At 43.0% G+C, this 19528-nt stretch overlaps 4 protein-coding genes across 4 annotated transcripts in view; 2 read left to right on the top strand and 2 right to left on the bottom strand.

Annotated features, from left to right (window-relative positions):
• Positions 1 to 1170: 1170 nt before the first annotated feature.
• On the bottom strand, positions 1171 to 1714 carry LOC131294726 (peritrophin-1-like). The gene is made up of 2 exons (XM_058322771.1): positions 1708 to 1714; positions 1171 to 1628 (listed from the first exon to the last, which is right to left on the bottom strand). Exons 1-2 carry the CDS (start codon positions 1712 to 1714, stop codon positions 1171 to 1173), a joined length of 465 nt encoding a protein of 154 aa, XP_058178754.1.
• A 2183-nt stretch (positions 1715 to 3897) lies between these two features.
• Positions 3898 to 6313, top strand: LOC131281024 (transformer-2 protein homolog alpha-like). The gene is made up of 4 exons (XM_058310276.1): positions 3898 to 4367; positions 4440 to 4760; positions 5001 to 5308; positions 5391 to 6313. Exons 1-4 carry the CDS (start codon positions 4335 to 4337, stop codon positions 5500 to 5502), a joined length of 774 nt encoding a protein of 257 aa, XP_058166259.1. The 5' UTR covers positions 3898 to 4334; the 3' UTR covers positions 5503 to 6313.
• A 471-nt stretch (positions 6314 to 6784) lies between these two features.
• On the bottom strand, positions 6785 to 7782 carry LOC131292728 (adrenodoxin-like protein 1, mitochondrial). The gene is made up of 3 exons (XM_058320851.1): positions 7596 to 7782; positions 7461 to 7512; positions 6785 to 7387 (listed from the first exon to the last, which is right to left on the bottom strand). The coding sequence occupies exons 1-3, from the start codon at positions 7687 to 7689 to the stop codon at positions 7036 to 7038; spliced, it is 498 nt and encodes a 165-aa protein (XP_058176834.1). The 5' UTR covers positions 7690 to 7782; the 3' UTR covers positions 6785 to 7035.
• A 1347-nt stretch (positions 7783 to 9129) lies between these two features.
• The window catches only part of LOC131283110 (ras-interacting protein RIP3-like), a 50566-nt gene continuing 40167 nt past the window's right edge, over positions 9130 to 19528 (top strand). The window contains exon 1 of the mRNA XM_058312683.1: positions 9130 to 9661. Coding sequence (XP_058168666.1) covers positions 9167 to 9661 — 495 coding nt within the window. The 5' untranslated portion in view covers positions 9130 to 9166. The remainder of the gene's footprint in view (positions 9662 to 19528) is intronic.

Genomic DNA, 19528 nt, shown 5'->3' with positions numbered 1-19528 from the left:
GATGTTGACTTCGTTCGGCAAAATAGTTAGGTATATTATTTTGTCATCGTTAAACGTTAAATTACCAATGCATAAAGGTGTTCTTGTGTGAAAAACAAATTCACAAAATAGAAATTATTGCTACATCACTAATAGAAGTACAAAAATGGAAGCACGAAAAAGAAGTTGCACGTTCAACGATTACTTCATGACTCGAGTCCATGGCCCTATGGATGAATCCACTCTGGCATGTGTGGCATGCCTGTGACGAAATTTCCACCATCCGTACTTAAACACAATCCCATTCGAGACGGCCGGATTAACGCCACTTACAGTGGAGATTAATAGAAAAAGTTTGTCGCCAGCGTGAAACCAGACTGGGTATACTTAAACCCAATGATATCCCCGTCCCTGACGTCATAACGAATTCTCATTGGCTTACACCAACCACCGTCCTTGAGTTGTAAAAACGAAAAAAACAACGCTCGTAACCCTTTATTCTCACACATGTGTTCGCTTCAGTGAGTCTATGAAATTTTTAACAACATTTTTATGCATTCTAAACTCGAGAAACCTCTCAGCATGGGATCATTCGGCAACGATGAGTGATGGTGAGTAGGAGAAAGTATTGGGAAAAATCGTACAAATTTTAAAAAGGCCATGGAAACCCATCCAAAATCAACAGCGTGCGCCACTCTCCAGTCATATAAGTGAGGAGCACGTGTTGTTGATGACAGTTGACAAACTGTTCCACCGTGCTGAAAAGCTCCATCTACAGACGTGTGTGGCAACGTGAGGCGTACGAAAAACTGCGTAACAGCTGGAGGAAGAATAAACTGGCCCAAGGAAACACTGGGACGAACAACTACGGGCATCCTGGTGATGGTGGTATACACGAAGAGCATTAGTTGAAGGTTGTACAACGTATGGTAGCCAAGCTCGTCCCAAATTATCTTTGGCGAATAACATTGGGGACTGGTAGAAGTTTGGTTAGTAAAACCATGAAACGTTATTACTTGTGGAATATAAATTCTGCTCTTCGTTTTCCTCAACAACAATGTGAAACTGTTTTCTCGCGAATGAGTGTTAAGCAATATCTGGTAGATATGATATGTGTTTTTACATAACAGTTTATTAATTTATACTGAGATCACTAGGACACTTCAGTTCCCACTCGATACCGAGACGTGTCTACTGCTTACACGGCACATTAGCGGGAAAGTCACAGTAGTTCACTAGCGGATTCCAGTGCAATCCGGCCGGACACTCCTGCAACAGCGGAACACCGTAGGGATCGCAGATGTAATATTTACCGCACTCCGACTCGTGCGAAATGTACACCATATGATCGGGATCGTACACCTCCGGACATTGGTTGTCACGAGTTGGTGCATCGGGGAATATTCCCGGCTGTTCGCAGTTTGCTTGTTCCGGGTAGTCGCAGCGCTTCGCCTGGTCGTTCCAGTGCAGTCCTGGTGGGCAAACGCTCACGACCGCGTTTCCGTGGCTGCAGATCAAGAACAGTTCACAGAAGGCTGGGTGTGGCAACATGACTGTTGGCTCCTCAGGATCATCCAACGGTGGACAGCGTTCATCGGAAAAGGCGACAGCCGACACCACGAAGACACAGAAGGTTACCAAAAGTTGAACTATTTTTGACGGGAAGCAAATATATTATAAGCAATGCTATCGAGTTTATTTCACCATTCAATTCACAACTGTATATACCTTTCATTTTAATGAACTTTGCTCCGCTTCGTCGAAAGATCTGATGATACTGACTCCATTAGCCTACCGTCGTTACCTTTTTATTGGTCTCTCTGTGTCAGGTGTGATAAGGATAATCTGAAGTGATTGACCACTAGACAGACACTCCCGATACAGGGGGTAGTAACGAAGAAAAAACGTCAAATGGCTCTTCAGACGTAGTAAATCACCATCACTTATCGCATTGTATCGAATCACACACCACTTGTGGTTTCTAATTGCACTTTCGATTTATTTGTAGTATTTTTTATACACTCACAGAATCATTGACATCGATTTGGAGTGCATTTCCGCCATTCCGCATAGAAATACTTTTTTTTAAACCTTGGCCTCGTTATTGAAACATATTTTGAATAAACCAGTTACTTTGCGTGTTTTTCTCGCTACCACAAACAACAGTGAGTTGTTTTACTAACTGCACCGTAAAACATGAGAACAATTTAACGGAAAGCAATTCTACGTAAGTTCATCGTAAATCAATTAGGTATCTCCTCGTGTATAATATCACAAATTAAGATAACCATTATCAATGAATATCTTGATGCCGTCTATCAAATTTGGTCATCTCTTTGGTACTACCCTAGTACCCTGCACTGGCATCCTGTTCTTCTCATATTTGTTTTTTATAAATTTCACTTTACCCTCTTACGCCCTTCATTTGATTTTACACACTGCAAATTTGGTCATTTATTTAAAGTATCTTCATCAGCCCCGAGAGTGTCGACCAACTCTATAGGAGTATCGTTGCGTTGCCCCAGCACACACGAATCTGGCGGATAATCCTCCACCCGATTCATATTCATATTAGTGTAATCATAATCATCGTGTTCGCTCCCTGAAACTCCATCATTTTGTGAAGCAAGGACAAAAGAACAGGGCACCCTAGTGACATTTTTGGAGAAAAAATACAGACATTCTGCGTTGAGCGCACACACCGTTTATCGTTACGATTATGGTAATGGGTACAACGTTTATACACATCCACATGCATTGCTCATCCTTGCATCGTGTACCTTCCTACGAGGGTTAAAATGAGTCCTATGGATATCCCGTATCACTCTATCACTGCGGCTAGGGCGATTAGACGACTACCGACAATTTTAAAAAAAGGACCAGACTTTCAATGCATAAACCGGACATAATAGACTTCGATAGCTCTTGGACATCAACTGTAAAAATTGGAATTGACCCATCCACCCCAAAGACCCCATTTCCTGTTGAATTGTTTATTCCAGTACTTTGGGACTTCAAATGGTATTATTTGCGCTTAAATTTTCTCATGCTCCGATAATTAATCGTGTTGATTAAGAACTCCAATAAAGTTAATTTGCGAAAAACATTAACAAATTGAACTTTCAAACTCCCCTATATGCTGTGTGCGGACTGAACTTTTGAAATTCAACGAGCATATTTAAATTCTCGGTTCTGGGTGCAACAGTTCTTTTGTAGGAACGTAAACCCGGTGCAAAAAGTCCACCAGTTCTCATTTGTCAAACTGTAAAAAGTAACTTCTAGTGGTGGGTAAACCAAATTCTCAAATCCGAATCCCAATCCAAGATTCAATCGGAATAGTCCAAGCAGTGGAGAGTGTTCCAAACTGAAGACTTTATGTACACAATTTTGAAACGCCTGGTACCACCGTATTTGGGGGAAAGGATAGTGGGACTGACGTCCATCGGTATCACACTCGTAATGCCGGTGAGCCAAGACTTCCCGGCTATCTGTCTGGAAACGCCCGAAATTCGTTGTTTTGCAAAGGAGTACAATGGTACAACAGGATGTCGAGAGAGATTAATCAAGCGTGAAATCTTAGGGAGTTTAAACGCCTATGCGTCGTATACGTGAAGCGGGTAGTCCGACACTGTGCTTGCAATGTATTTAGAAAGTGTTGTAGTTTTTGATTCCATTTCTCAACATGGTCTTTGATTATGATGATGATGAGTAAAAAAATGAACAGGGACTGTTTATTTTTATTATCTAATGTAACTTAAACGAATGAATTGTAGACTCATTCATTCGTTTAAGTTAAATTAGATAATAAAAATCGAGAATCTGTCAGATGGGATTCAAATCTGTGGAATCCGTCTAGGGATCGAATCCCGATTCTGCCAACACTAGTCACTTCGAAGTCAGTTGTCTTTTCGTAGCGGAATGATATGTTGCCTGCCGTTTTCCACCGCGCCGGGAAGACTATTATTTCTTTAGCCAAGTTCCTCGGTAAAACACGTTCCACCGGGTACCGGAGGTAATGTTGATTGCCAGCGGGCAACTTCGTAGCTTCATACGTTAGCCGGCTTGAAACAGCCCCTGTTGTACTCCGGTGTTTACGGATACCGTAAAATATCTACCGGAATCGAATCGTTTGTTCGCGGATCGTGGTTTTCCTGCATTTGCTATGATAGCCTGTGAAACAGTGTGGTTACAAAGTGAATGGAAACAATACACAGGACTGTTGAATACTTTGGTCGTGGTTTTTAAGTTAAAAGGCTGCTGCTGACCTCGACCTTTGTTAGAATTCGCCCCATAAACCCCAAAAAGTTGTCTATTGTGTTTATCTCATCCACAACAACGGACAGAACCAGGGCACCATGAGTCATTCAAGAAGCTACAATTACTACGAGGTAAGAAGGTACACATACCTGCCGGCATAAAGGAATGTACTAATCCCGCATAAAACCTATTCTTACCCGTAGGGTTCTAGGTCCCGCAGTCGCGAACGAAAGTACCGGCGAGACTACAGAGAAGAGTCGGAACGATATAACGTACAATCTTCATCGTCTAGCCATGCGCCGACGGATTACAGTGCCTCAAGATACCGGAGAAGTTCGCATCAACGGAGCTCGCACTACCATGACCATCCTTCCTCGTCTTCAGGCTGCCCCTCTTACGCACAGTCCGGGAAAGTCGTACTGGCCGTGTTCAATCTAAGCATTTACACGACCGAAGCGGAGTTGTACGACATATTCTCCAAGTTTGGCCCGCTCCGAAAGACAACTGTTGTATTGGATGCAAAGGTAATTTTAGCGAATTGGTTTCCGATTACCCCTGTCCCTCGAGCCGCACATTTGTCGACCGAATATTGAATCAGTTATACCGGTCGTATGCGGATCGAGGATAAAAAATCCCTTGGAAAGTTTTTAGGATGAAATGCACCATATATGAAGTATAGCATATTCATTAAAGGCCTTTCCGGACAAACCCAATCGATCGATTATCGTGCCGCGTGACTAAACTTTCTCATCTTTTTCTTACAGACCGGTCGGTCACGAGGATTCGGATTTGTGTACTTCGAAAGCGCCGAGGATGCCAAAGTGGCCCACGATCAAGCGAATGGCATAGAAATCGGAGACCGAAGGATACGGGTCGATTTTTCGGCCACGGAAAAGCCTCACGATCCTACCCCGGGCGTTTACTATGGGAAAGTTTCGCACCCGAAGGGCGGATTCGGTGGACATCCTGCGGGGCATCCTGGCATGTCATCCGGCGGAGGGTATCATCACTGTAGGGCGTGCGAGGTGGAAGCACGGGACCGGGAACGATGGGAACGCGAGACCCGAGCAAGGTAAGACATCCCAAACCGGTCTGGTTGTTGCCGTGTGAACATCGCACTAACGCTCAGCATCCGTTTGCCGTTTTCGTTTTAGGGACCATTATTATTACGATAGCTACTCGTCGCACGATCGCAGCCGGGACCGTTCGTCTACGGGCCGGTCTGGACGGGGCGACTACTATCGGGGCGGAACCAGTATTCGCTGACAGTTCCCATCCCAGCCGGGACAGTTATCGATGTAACGAGTTATGAGTGAACGAGGGAAGGAGCGTAAACGTTATCCTTTTGCGCCGACACAATCACGAACAAAAGAGAACGAAGGTAAAAAAAAACTAGCTAAGCTATGCAAATCGATACGGAGCAGGGAAAAACCAAAACTGGACAGGAAAAGTTGTGGTTTTGAGAATAATTTGCTATGCAGAATGCGGGAAATCATATCCATAGGACATTGCACGATGCCCAGTTTGCACAAACGCGAGATACAGACTCCGGATGCTGATCATCCCTCCTTCTTGCCCCGTTCTAGCGAGCCTTCCTTTGATTTCTGCACCGGCCGACAGAAACAGGTTTCAATCGCTCTGCAAAATGTCCTTAGGCAAAGAAAAAACCAACATGTAAAGACAACGATCAAGAAGGGGAGGGAAAAATAAGGTAGCATGCATGCGGAACCCTTAACGCACGCCGTCTGGAACTGGATTCCTATGGAGCGTAGTGTGCAGTTGTTTCAGTTTTTCTTTTAAAAATCATTCTTTTATGCTCCCTCCCAAACAAAAACGTCCCGTTGCTAGTGATCAGTTTAGCAAGTAATGGTTTCTATTTAACTGCCTCTAAAATAAGTTCGTCTTTTAAGCGTTAAAGCTGAAAGACTGTTGTTTAGAAGGATGTGCGTTTTAATTCGTTAATGTTTCGTTTCCAAGCTTTCTAAAAGGGCCGTTTCATATTGTATAGGGATGTTGTAAAAATGAGGTAAACCAGTGTGGAAATTATTAGGAAATAATTAATTTCAATAAAAGATTTTATAAATAAATAAACCTCATGAGTTCTTTTTGAATCGCATCAACTTTTCCTCCCATCATTCCTTTTGTACGCATAAGCATTCCAGCATCAGGAGTTCAAAAAAACATCAATTGGCATACACGACTTAGGAAACGATTTCTAAGGAGCTTCTAAGCAAGTTTTACAAGATTTCACCCAAAATGACCTTGGGAAAAACTTGTTTGATTTCCAGCAACGGGTTTAGAATCTACCCCGATCGTCTTATTTGCTTCAAGAACACCCTTTTTTCAAATGGCAAACGCCATTAGAAATGGGCCACCGCCAGCATTCATCTCACTTTAATGCTCTGATATGCAAATTATGATTTTCTGGGAAAACCTACGGGTGCAATGTTTAGAATGTGCAACAGTGTCCGGTAAGCAGAAACCGGTTATTCCAGTTTCTGCTTGACCGGATACGTGATGTTTAAAACGTATTTCTCTCGAATTATAGGATATTTGATCGTTGATTTTATTTCGTGGGCTAAAACTAACTTCCCATTCAAACATGTAACAGAAAACTTGAAAGAAAAAATCTTTCGATTACATCACACGTGACCTCTCGATTGCAAGACATAATTTTTGATTGCCATTATCATGTCACATTTAAATGGCCACTAGCTCTAATGAACAATCAAAACAATAAAACTGTGTTAAAACAGTAACTGACCAGTAAAGTGGCCCCGGATTCTCCGCCGGATGTCACTAGTGCGGCTTTGGTTTGTGTCCGTCCACGTAGAAATTCCGTGTTGCCTGTGGGAGCTGTAAACGCATCCCTTCCAACTCCTTTTGTAGGATTATCTGACAACCAAGGCGGGAATTTTCTTTCAGGAACGGGGCCATATCGAGCAGATCATCTTCCTTTTCCTCCGGGGGCGTTAGGAGATCCATGTACTGGTCCTGCACGTACACGTGACAGGTAGTGCAGGCAAGCGATGCCTCACACGCACCTTCCATCTCGATGCCGTGTCGATGGGCAAGATACAGGACGTTATCACCAACCTTCCCCCGGACCGTCGTTTCTTTGCCATCCTTATCGACGTACGTTATTTTGACTCTACAAAACCAAAAATAAGTTAATGCTCAACATATTCTAGTGAACGTTCGGACTTCGAACGTTCGGTGCTTACACTTCATCTTCGCTTTTAGGGTCCTGCCACTCGTATTCGCCGTGTAGTAAGTCTATAAACATAGAAGAATTATTTCACGATCCGGCTTAAACATCACTGAAGGTCGATCGCGCATTGTGATTTCATAATACTCACGTATAGTACTGTGGATTTTCCTTGGGATAACCAGTCCAACAAATTGCCTGTATGCATATTGTGATAAATGCCGAAAAGTTGTAGTTATCGACATAATTTCAAATAATGAAGATTCCTAAGGCTAAGATTGATTATTCACTTCACAGACCGGGCAGATTTCCCCGGTATCTTGTTTATTCACACCGGATTTTTTATTGATGTTTACTCCTAGTGTTGGCAGAACCGAGATTCAGAAGATCCGAAGATTCAATCCCTTGAGCGATCCCATTTGACGGATTCGGATCAGATTTGATTTGAGTTTTTCCTACGATGTAAGGGAACTTAATGTCTCATAAACTTTTGATATTTATTACAATATGCTTCAAAATGGACACAAAGTAACAATAGACTACGGCTCTCTGCCACTCTGATCATGATTTTAATCGAAAGATTCGAGTCCCTGTAAAAATATGGTTTACCCATCACTAGTTTCCGTCCCCTTTCGCTTCTACAAATTCCGGATGCCCGTTTATACTGCAGTGTTATAACGTAGTTGTGCGAGTTTGTGGTACAGAGAAATGGAATTCTTTGGTGTATCGAATAAGTAAGATAGCTTTAAGAACAAGATAAATGATCAAGGATCTCTAAACAAGATCAGCTCGCACGACTTTGCAAAGCAGCTTTTTTTGTAACTGGCAATTCGGTCGGCATTTCGAAGACCCGTTTTCGAAACTAGATTTCAGCGACAACTGCTGACAGTTTCCAATTGCTCTTGGTACTACCTATATTGTATCAAGAATACCGAGATCCTTCAATCCTATGACGTCACGAAACGCTATTCCAACAATACGCTAAAGCAAGGAAGCACTATCAAACGTTCGTGACCATCTACTTGTGTCCTACTGGGATTTTTTTGCTCCCTTTTCATCCATCCTGTTTATTATTTGTCTGTCGATCGTCAAGGCAGGAAGCACGGAGTCTGGCGGCAGCAGCGTTCGTTCGCTCACATTTTCCTCCGCTTTTCAGGCGCAATCGAAGCAGCAGATCGGAAAAATCGATGCTACAAGTGTAGTTCGGTGGGCAAAAAGCCAGCAGGTGTATTCAGCAATACCAAAACGTGAACCACAACCTAAAAGAAGCGCCGGCAAACGCAGCGACGCTGTAAATCTTCTACCTCTTGCTCCCACTCGCGACCCACCCAAAACCAATAGTAAAAGCAATTTTCCAAAGATCGATTAACACTTTCGCTCGGTAGTGTGTGCACACGGAATAGTAACAATTGTGCATTGTTCTTTGGAGTGTGCTTTCGTAGGTGTTGTGTATGCTTATGTGCAATAGATTCTAGTGGAAAAAGTATACATTTTAATTACGCGCTTCATAAACCTAGCAGACAGTGGAGAAAAAAGGAAGCGTGAATTTTTCTTTTTCTGCTGGCTTGTCATTTTCATCGCCCGTTTTCTCACAAGCTCTTCCCAGCGCCGTGGGAAATAGTTGCTAGTCTACGACGCATTTTCCGGAGGAAAATTTAGTAAAACTCCTACAATACTGTGAAAAGTTGCGGGTGCGTAAGGACACACATAAAGGTCGCTTGAATGTTCGACACAATGATGCAGCAAGCGGTATCGATCAAAGCGGAACCGGACTGGAGTGACCTTCTGGTGCCGGAACCGGATGCCCGCCAATACACGCTCGAGAATGTAATACGCCAGCAGCAACAGCAGCAGCTGCTACAACAACAACAACAGCAGCAGCAGCAGCAACAACAGCAGCAGCAGGTGCAACAACAACAGCACCAGCAGGTGCAGCAACAGCAGCACCACCAGCAACAGCAACAATATCAGCTCCGTAATGGCGGAGGCGGTGGTGCCGGTAGTACCGCGGCCGTAAGCCTCACGCAAGGCGCAAATAATCCAGCAGCGGTTGTAAATAGCGCTGGCGGCGTTGTGGCCCAGCAATCTGGAGCTAGTCAGCAATCTGGTGGTGCGGCCAGCGAGGATAACGAGCCGCTGGACATCATCGAAGCCATCGGAGACTCGGACGATAATGATTTTGCCGAGGCGGAATCGCTGACACTGCAGCAATATAAGGTAGGAAGAAAATTTATTGTATTGCTGGATATTCATCACAAAATATTTTTTTTCGAAAGTTTTAAGGCCTTTGTCCGGGAAATATCTACTAACCGGCGGGCAATAACAGATCATATAGGGATGGGAACCGAAAAAGCAACACATCCGTGGAGGCCATCAGTGCGACGTTTGTCGGTTATCTTCAGTTGTTGTTTTTCACCGTTTTCTCGTTTCCAACATTTGTTTAACATTCAACTTTCCATTTACATGCCAATGGCTGAACAAACAAAAACGGAAATTTTGTTTTGTTTTTGTCTCGGTCCCAAGGGCTTTTGGGATCGCAGTGATCGTGAACCGCTGAGACATCCAACACGGTGATGCAGGACGTTCGTGATCATTGTTTATTTGCTTAAGAAACATCTGCCCTGCACCAGCGCAGGGTTCTCACAGCGTCTATTTTGATGATGGAACAGAGGACGGTGGGAATGGAAAGGACCTCCAATAAGTGTTGACAAAGTCGAACGTACGTTAGCAAAAAAAAACCTTACCTCCATGGATGATTTTCGGTTACTGAGTATCAACCAGAGAATTAATGTAGAAACATCTGAATATCGGACGTGCCTATTCTACAAATTGAATCAAAGTAGTCCATAAGACGTTGGTTGAACAATCTAATGAATTACATCCAAGCGTGTAGCGATAACAGGGAATGTTTATCAAATATCATTCCCATGGATTCTCTTCTTGGGTAAAACACACGAACCACATGTGCTGCTTAACAATTTCTGCACGTTGTAATCCGCGGCCCTCTATTGTTTGGGTTGCTGCCATATTTCCAGACCATCGTGAAGTTATCGTAAACAAAAGTATTCTTCTTTCGCCACCAGCTATTCTGCGCATGTTTATTAGATCGAACGATCGCATTTGGCGAAGGATATTTATTCATTCACGTGTAATTGTAAACAATCGCACACATATGTGCATGGTATGTTTTTAATCCCATGTACAGTAAGTGGCTTGGAAATAATCGGTGTGGTCGATTTAAAATTATCTTCACGACTCAAACCACGAACAAAAGTAAGGCATTTCAATCTGTTGTATTGCTGCGTGCAACCATGTTTTGCCATTAAAAATAATCTTTTTTTCAATATAATTTGAACTATTTAAAGCACTTTTCCTTAAATTGCTTTTAAACCAAAAATAAAACATAGCACAAAGGACGGTTCAACTGAAAATTAGTATGTTGATCGATTTTCACACCTGGGAGCTGAAATTCCCAAAAATTGATCCATCATACGAATTATCTATCCACACCTTTGATGAAAATTGAGTGCAGGAGTTTGATGCGAGGCGAACGATTTTCCAAAGAGGTGCAGTTTCCCCACCATTTGATTCCTTTAATGCAATCTCCTGTGGGTGCCACTTTCAAAGCCAGCATCCCTTTTTCGTTAGGGTGCAAGAAGGATTGACACTCTACTCTTCGTTTCCTTCTGCACCTCTTCATATAAGCAGCATTAAAATCCAGACGATCCGGCACACGCACCCCGCACGTTTCCTCACGTGATTTGCCAGCGGAAACGAAAGGATCGTCACCGGGTGTCCCTTTGCCTTTTGCAAAAGGTGTGAAGACGTCCGTGCAAGTTGGCACCATCTATGGATGAGTGTATGTGTGTACCACCACCGTGTCCTTTGTGGCAGTGGCGAAAGGCAGGCCATCAAAATTCGACAGTTACGATGAGTTCACGGTACTTCTATTATCCTTGCATCACGTTAGGATTGCACAAACGAGAGAGCGAGAGACTTGCGCTTGTGTGAGACCGAGAGAGGGAATGCAGGAGAGTTTCAAATACAAACACCAACGTGCACCACCATAGAAAATGGCTCAAGTGAGGGTGAGGGATAAAACTCGTAAAACTTTATAACATCCCATGAATTAAACTTTATTTTACGCTGTATTTTTTTATTATTTCTTCTGTTCTTTTACGACTTTTGTCGACGTTTCAGCTAGCTCAAACTGTGTTCGTGCACGTTTTATATTACGCAGGGTTGTGGTGGAGCGAAAAGGACATCTTTTGACTTTTCTTGCCTTCTCCCATCTCGCTATTGTGCTCGTTTTATATCTTCGCTGTGTGATATTGCCAGAAACCGAGCTTAACCAACCTTTACGAGAAGAACTCATTTTATAGAAACTTTGCTTTTATTAAAATAATAAAATTCATTTTCCCCTGCCTCCTCTCCACTGCTTTACCCTGGACCATCCTCCGATGGCGCTTTTCACCCTTTCGATTGGCCAAAGGCGGTACTCGGCGTCATAATTTTCGATTCAAATATTCCAGACTCAACCAACGTTCGCCTCTGCGCACCACCGTTTCCCCATGCGTAGTTTGATCAGGGTTTTCCACGACCTCCGGTCGCTGGTCTGCTCACAACACGTACCTCCCGGATCGGTACCGGATGGTTGTGTTTCCATTTTCCCTTAATTTTTTTGCTTCTTTGAAGTTCTATTTTCTATTTGCACCCAACACGCTAAGAAAGCGTTCTATTTCATCGCTACATCGCTGCAACCGTTGCCCTGGTTAATGTGTTCCTATTTTCGAATATTATTTTTAGGTTTTCGTTTACATTTAACGTTTACGATCGTGTTCACCCCGCACCCGGGAGGGAAGTACAAACCGTTATGGATGGCACGAACCAAGAAATACCACCGCAGGAGGGTGGGACTAAAATAATATAATCAAACGATTCTTTCGTTGGTCCCAAGTTTATGCTAGCACAACGTAGCCTCTCGGTTTCTTCATATTTTACTTCTCAAAATAAATTTCATTTGATCGCGAAAAAGAACTTTTTCATCTACATTGTAGCGGTTTTCGAATATTCTTGAAACTTAAAAATGTTAAATGTTGCTGCATAAAAAGAATAGTTCCATTTGCATAACTTATTTCGTCGTAATAATGGTTCTTTCGAATGTTATTATTTATGCGCCGTTTATTGGTAAGGATTTTGCTCAACCGTTGTCCTCCAGCATTCAAACCTCACTGTTCGGATTCTTAGCACACTGGAACGATCCCATTTCCTGTGGACGGTAGAATTTTATCTGCCAACAAAATCGCACTATCAACATCTGCCAGATATAATTTTATTCCTCATCCTAGCGATCGGACGTTTGCGGTCGTTGAGCGATTTTCTTTCTTGTTTAATCTAAAATCGCACACAGAATAATTACACAGTCTTATATTTCTTGCTGGATCTTACGGGAACGAGCAGGGAATGGCGAGGCTTTATTTAATTCACTGCCACGCGGCCTGCTGAAGCGGGGAAAATGGTCTCATTTTCTTATTTCGTATCGAATTTTATATTTATTTTCTTGATGGTTCCCCTCCACCCCCGGTACTCCATGGACACATTTCCCGCTGCCTATCAATCTATCTTTATTGTTGTATGTTCTATCCCCCTCTAAGCTCATCTTAAGCTTGCGCTGTTGAATCGTTCTCTTTTTCTCTCGACTCAACATTTGGTTTTATTTTATTTAGTTTACTCATTTTAACAGCTTCCCCGCTCGTGCTTCACAATCCTGCCGCATTTCAGCCAGCCCGCCATCTCTCACACTTAGTGCTCCTTTAATCGTCTTTTTCCATTGCTATTTTCGGTTGTTTTCTGTTTTCATTTATTTTTATTGTTATTGTTATGGAAGAGGCAAGGCGTGTTCCGTCTCTGGCAGCCCCCCTCCCCGCACCACACGCCTCGATCGTTTTTATCTCTTTTTGGCTCAAATTTTGGCTTTATAAAACATCAAGCAAACGCATTAAAATCGTTGGTATTTTTCTTCGGCGTGCCCAAACCTCATTTTTCCTTCGTACGTACGTTTGTTCAGCAGGCGCTGTTGTTCAGATTATATTTATACTTTGTTTCCCTTATTTCTTCAAGTAGGCTATGTTAATGGTTGATGGTGGTGGAGCCATTGGTGGGCCGTTTGCGACGGAAGGAGATGAAAAGTATTTTTATTTTATAGCACCCCAACCATCGGTTGCTGGATCAGTTTTACAACAGCACAATTATACCTCGGCCTGGTTGGGTCCGTTGATTCGGTTGTACGTTGCAATACGGTGGTGTTGGTGAGGTTTATGGTCATATTAAAAGTTTTTTATAACATTAATTTTTGTTTTTCACTCCATTATTCTCTTTTGTTGCTTGAACGATAAAAAGTCTGGTCATTTCCGTTCCCACTGTGCACAACGCCAACAAAGTCGCTTATTCGTCAGGTTTTTTTTTATTTTTTCCATTTCATGCAATTTTCAATCTTTACGACAATTTTGTGTTTTAATAACATTGGCAGACTTTTCAGAACAGCAGCGCCCATGTACACCTGCAGAGTACGAATGGAAACACATTTTCTGTTCATGGCTTGTTCTTATTCATACACAAGTCTGAACTGTTAGAAATGGAGTCGTGAGCGATGTCATGTTGATACAACATACTCATAACGAACAAAAAAGTGAAACTGTCGTCGAAAATTGTCGAAATTTTGTTTTTATTGCTTGAATTCAGAGTGGAATTCCTGTTTGATCTTACTTATATAAGATCATTTTGGAATTTTGAATTTTATTTTTATTCTTTTTTGTGTACGCAGAAGTATTCGTTATTTCCTCTTGTGGTTGCCAGCTGAAATTTTTAAATGTATCTTTATTGATGCTTTTCATCTGTTCCCCCATTCGTTCGTTCGTTTCTTCTTCCTCACGTTTCGACCAAATCTTCTATCGTCTGAGGTTGTATTATATTTTCTATTTTTTCTCTTTTCAAACGTTCATTTATTATACTCTTTTCATTCATTTCGCTTTGGTATATCTCTTTTTCTTCTCTCGTTATTGAGCATTACGCTGCACATTTACAATCTATTTTTAAAAGAATCACGTTCCCGCAGCAACAAATCAGGGGTTTTAAATTTTATTTTCTCATCATAATCATTTCTTGCTCTACCTATTCTACCGTTCTCACCCCAAACGGGTAGTATAAAATGTATAATATTAATCCTATGTTACACGGACCCCCAATCTTTTTTTGAATCTAGGTTGAGTTTCTAAATTCGGATTTATTTACCAGCCAACGCGAGCCGAGAGTAATTTATTTGTGTTTCTCTTGGCGGTGGGTTTCCACTACAAAGCATTTGGTGGACCTATGTGGAAGGTGCACGAGTGTAACGGAATTCATTAGAATATATTATTTGGTTCTACTTAAGGTTGTCATACCGTTTCTGGAACCATACTGTAGTTTTGTTTAATTATTTTTCATAATTTTTATATTTATCCGGTAACTGCACTACAGTTTGTGAATGTGTAATATTTAGATCAATGTTTATGTTTTTATTAAGATACGATGACCTAGATAAGATGAGCATTCAGAATTGTTCATGACGCTCGAGGGTGTAGCTGGGACGGCCTTTGGTGCAAAGCAATAAGCTCTTATCGTTGATTTAATTAAAACCGTATGCGCACTAACTACGAATGTTTGTAGTTATTTTTTCCAACACGTACCTCGACTTTTAATTGTGCTTATCTAACGTTTTGTAGCAAACATTGTAAACAACACTGCTTACCTAATAGTTTTGGCGCAAAGACAGGGAACGCGACATCCCCACGATACTAAATGCTCGACTTGATACCTCATTTCCTAAAACAATGCAATGCAATACTAAATTTGGACGATTTTTAGACTTGGTATTGGAACTTGAGTTAATTAAATATTTCCCTCGATGAACTTACTTTAAATCAATATACATAATTCGTTTCGAAACGGTTAAAGTTGTAACACTTACTTTCCAATCATCGTTAAAGCACATGAACAGGATTCTGTAAAACTGAACGGAGCCATGTCTTTCTCCACTATCCGCACGAACAATTTACATGATACTCATTAACATTTTGTCATCTTTCCTCTCTCCTACGTCGGCTTCCCTCGTAGTTGGTGCGTAGTCAGTTGATTCTTACTTATTGCCAGCCACAAACAGGTCACTCCTGCCCCTGGTATCTTCATGAAAACGCTCTCCAATCGACCAGAATTTATGTCTTTCAACGCTCAATCGGATGCAAGCTTTCGAAGCACCCTGTACCGGGCATGCCGGGTAACATGATTGCCGGCCGGTTCCGAGAAAGCACCAAAGCCCCGGAGTTCGTTAGGCAAAGCCATTTGCTATCCGTCGTATAAAATCCCTTTTGCATAAAACATTTCATATTACACATAAATTTATATTTCTCTCATTTATTCATTCCGGCTTCAGTTTCTCGATCACGTGAACCTTTCCCGCCACCACAGATTGGCACGGGGTTTGTCTACCTTTGCTACACTGACGTTCATTTGATTTCCTTCCAAAAAGCCCTACGTCCATACGTTAAAGTTTCTGGATTCGGTACCAACTCCTACTCACTGTTGCTGACTCTTTCGTTCACTGTTTCCTGTTTTGTACAATCTATCATCTACTGTAGACTACGGTGTTTTTATCTCGTTCCCTCACCATCGGGGTTTTCCTCTAGCTTTTCTTATCTTTCATCGACCCGACTCTCGCTTCTCGCTCTGTAAACCCTTCTGCCGCAATCGAACCGACTCTCCCCCTTTCTTCACCTCTTGGGCACCCTGCTTGGAAAACACCACCCATTTTCTAACTTAGAAATTAAACAAAATTAAGCGCTTATCTTCTGGCAGGCACAGTTTTACTATCAGAACCTGGTGATTACTTTTTCCATCTCACTCTTCACCTTCGCTGCCCCTCTCCATTGCAGAGCCCTTTTTGCATCCCATAAGCTTGTACCATTCCTAAAAGGCTTAAAGTTTCCAGTACCATCTCTTTCGGTTCAAGTGCTTTTACAGCACCCCATAACTACACTTTCATCTAATGTCCTTGGTTGAAATTATCCACCCCACTCGAACCACTGTCTGCTCACTCCAATCGGAAAAGTTAACCCTCTAAGCATCTATTTACGAGACGTTAGTTCATTTCTCGCTTTGATTACTAGTATTGATTTTACATTAAGCCTGTAAGTGTTATTTCGGTCGTCCCGATCCTCATACCCGCCCGCCCGCTGTCACCGCCACCATCGGCTGGGCCATTATCCGGTGCCGGTTGTTGTTTTCAGTGCCTTTGCGCAGTGTATATGCTGGTTCCCGTTCTGCTCGTACTATAACTATCTATATTTATTACGCAAATAATAAACGGCACTCTCATTTCATCGTACACATCTACTGTTTCACCTCTTCGTGCACGCAATAACCCTAACTTACAGGGATTGATAGAGTAAGCCGCACTGTAACTCATTTCTACCGCACCAAATCCATACTGCAAATAATACTAGCGGCTCCTGAACCTTGCGACGATAACGTGCCACCCTGTATTCGGTTGCAGACTGCCATCTGGTGGAATCTACTGTAAATTGTGGCCAATAGCCAGCATAGCTATTTCGTGGTCGATCGTCAACTTATATTCGTCGGTTCATTTTACAAGGTTCCTTAAGTTTTAGATGGATTAGCTACGGCTTGCATGAATCCCTGTAAACGCTGTTTACAAATACCAGGGGTTCTCTCTACCCCAGTCGTTATATACTCGTTATTTTACAATACCTGGCACTGCAAGTCCGTCTGGTCATTACAAATGCATAATAAAATCATGCACAAAAACGAAAAAGGCGAACCGAAGCATTAGTTTTAAACAACTTTCTTATACCACTCAAGGCACACCAGTGCTAAAAGTAGTCGGCAGGGTGTGACAATGACGCAGCGCAGCGAAAGGAAGGCAGGGGAGGGGAGGATCGTGGTGCGTACGGGAATGTTAGGAATTCGAGACCGGCTACTTGATCCGGCAGACGAACTTTTCTCGAGCTGCATGGCAGCAGAAGAGTGATAATTATTTGTGAGAAGGTAAAATTTGACCACCGGAATCCATCCACTTCGAGATCCTGCCGAAGGGAGGCGAGGTCGTGAGATTGCGGCTTGAGTGTTTTCATCTCTTTTTCCGAGTTTCAAGCAAAAGAATGTTTCTGCTTTTACGGACGGAGCTTGGCCATTGTGCGCTTCCGAGCATGGAAGGGAGGGAGTTTTCAAAGACGAATTTTCTCGTTCGGAAAAACAAACGAAATCGCACCCGATTACACACCACCAAAAGGGGAGGTAGGACCTGGTTCAGGTGTTCTCGTGGATGTCGGCGCCGTGTAAGAATGTGCGTAAGGTCAATGGTCCCCTGCGGGAAGAGGTCAGCCCCATGCTGGAACAGCTGGTGGGTGCCGGGAGAAGTATCGATTTTCCATTTTTGCAAAACACAGCACAAGTTCATTGTGTCGTGTAGGGCACACTTAGGGTTTAAGTGAGGGGGGGAGAGGTGAGATAGCTTTTTCGGGATGGGAAGGAAGGGCGGCTCACATTGCTTCCTAACGAAAGAACAAGAGCCGGGCGGACGACGACGACCAAGTTTGCCGGTACGTAACCGTTCGTTATTTCTTAGCATTATTTCATCGTTATCATTTTATGGTGCTATTAATGTATATGTTCTGGCAAATGACATTGATGACGATGGCAGCGATGCCGATGATGATTCCTTCACTGATGATAGCGATGATTATGGATATTTCTGTAAGGGAACGAATTTATACCTTTGTAGCGGTGTATAGCCGTGGTGGTCCAATACACAATACAAAGTGTTTCGTTGTTGCCGTCTTTTGTTGTGTCGGAGAGCGGGCATAATTTGTTCAGTGCTTTCTTGGCCCGGGACCGCTTCGTTTGGCTTCGTCGGCTAGCCAAGGATTCAAGGATAAGTCGGGCCGGGCTCGCCCGGGCCCGTTCCGTTTGTGTGAGTGCGTTTCGCTCGGTTCAATGAGATAATTAAATTTTAAAATAATATCATTACATTATCCACCAGCAGCGGGATTTCGCCCACAGCCCGCCCGCACCCTTCCATGGCGGAGAAGACGGGAAGGGATGTCGTTAAGCTCGATGAAACTCGATGGGTTGGAAATATAAAATTAAAATATATTTTTGAAACATTCTGCCACCATGACGAAAGGGCATCATTGGTAGCAGCTTTGGAGTGAACGAGTTGTACGCTTATGTGGCGTGACGTTGTACATACCACCAACCCCCCACCTTGTATAACGTCTTATATAGCGTTTAGAGTAATTTTAACAATCTATACATAGTCTATCCACACGCGCCTCTGCTCTCTCTTGAATGCGGATAAACTTTATGCTTCACGTACAATTTATCTCTATTATTCGCCAGGCTGTTCACCGGGCACGGCGTCGCAAACATCATGGCAACAAAGTTTGCATGCCACATTGTTCAGTCCCCCCGCCCTCCCTCCATCGTCCTGGACCGTTGTAACATTTTAAAACATGCTCGCAGCATATCTTCTACACCCGCCAGCGAATGACACGTCGTTTACGAGCCTTTATTGGCTTCTTATTGGACCCCGGGAAAAGTTAAGCCGTGTCGTACATCAAACAAATGCCCCGTTCTAGGCAATTTCTTCGCTTCGATGCGGTGTTCCTGCTTGGGGGCCGTGGGCGAGTCGGCATGTGTGTGCCACTACTTTGTAGTTGTTTCCACCGGCGGTATCCGGTTCGATTACGCGCGAGGTTTCGATCATGCTGGGCAACACTCTCAACACTCTGCTCGGGGCTATGAGAGTTTTCCCTACTCCTAGTCCACCAGGAACGGCTGCTGCCTGTTGTAAATCTAATAATTCTAAATTTCGCTTCAATTAACCATTGCCACGTAGCGGAGGCTTATGTGCCATAGGGGTGTTCCTTCAAACGCAATGCTATGGAAACTGAAGTGTCTAATTATAGTAAGAATGATGCACTCCGCATTCGCATCCCTCCGATTTGATTTCGATGGTGCTGGCTCTCTTCA

Source organism: Anopheles ziemanni, chromosome 2 (assembly GCF_943734765.1).
Source record: "Anopheles ziemanni chromosome 2, idAnoZiCoDA_A2_x.2, whole genome shotgun sequence".
Classification (NCBI taxonomy): Eukaryota; Metazoa; Arthropoda; class Insecta; order Diptera; family Culicidae; genus Anopheles; species Anopheles ziemanni.
Note: the sequence above shows the minus strand (reverse complement) of the source record. Positions and strands in the feature narration are given on the sequence as shown.

Excerpts from the sequence above, each read along its gene's own strand:
- LOC131281024 (XM_058310276.1), top strand. The coding sequence starts at position 4,335 with ATGAGTCATTCAAGAAGCTACAATTACTACGAG. Across the intron at positions 4,368-4,439 it reads GAAGCTACAATTACTACGAG|GGTTCTAGGTCCCGCAGTCG; the intron begins GTAAGAAGGTAC and ends TCTTACCCGTAG. Across the intron at positions 4,761-5,000 it reads CTGTTGTATTGGATGCAAAG|ACCGGTCGGTCACGAGGATT; the intron begins GTAATTTTAGCG and ends TTTTTCTTACAG.
- LOC131292728 (XM_058320851.1), bottom strand. The coding sequence starts at position 7,689 with ATGTCGATAACTACAACTTTTCGGCATTTATCACAATATGCATACAGG. Across the intron at positions 7,513-7,595 it reads GAAAATCCACAGTACTATAC|ACTTACTACACGGCGAATAC; the intron begins GTGAGTATTATG and ends CTATGTTTATAG. Across the intron at positions 7,388-7,460 it reads CCTAAAAGCGAAGATGAAGT|AGTCAAAATAACGTACGTCG; the intron begins GTAAGCACCGAA and ends TTGGTTTTGTAG.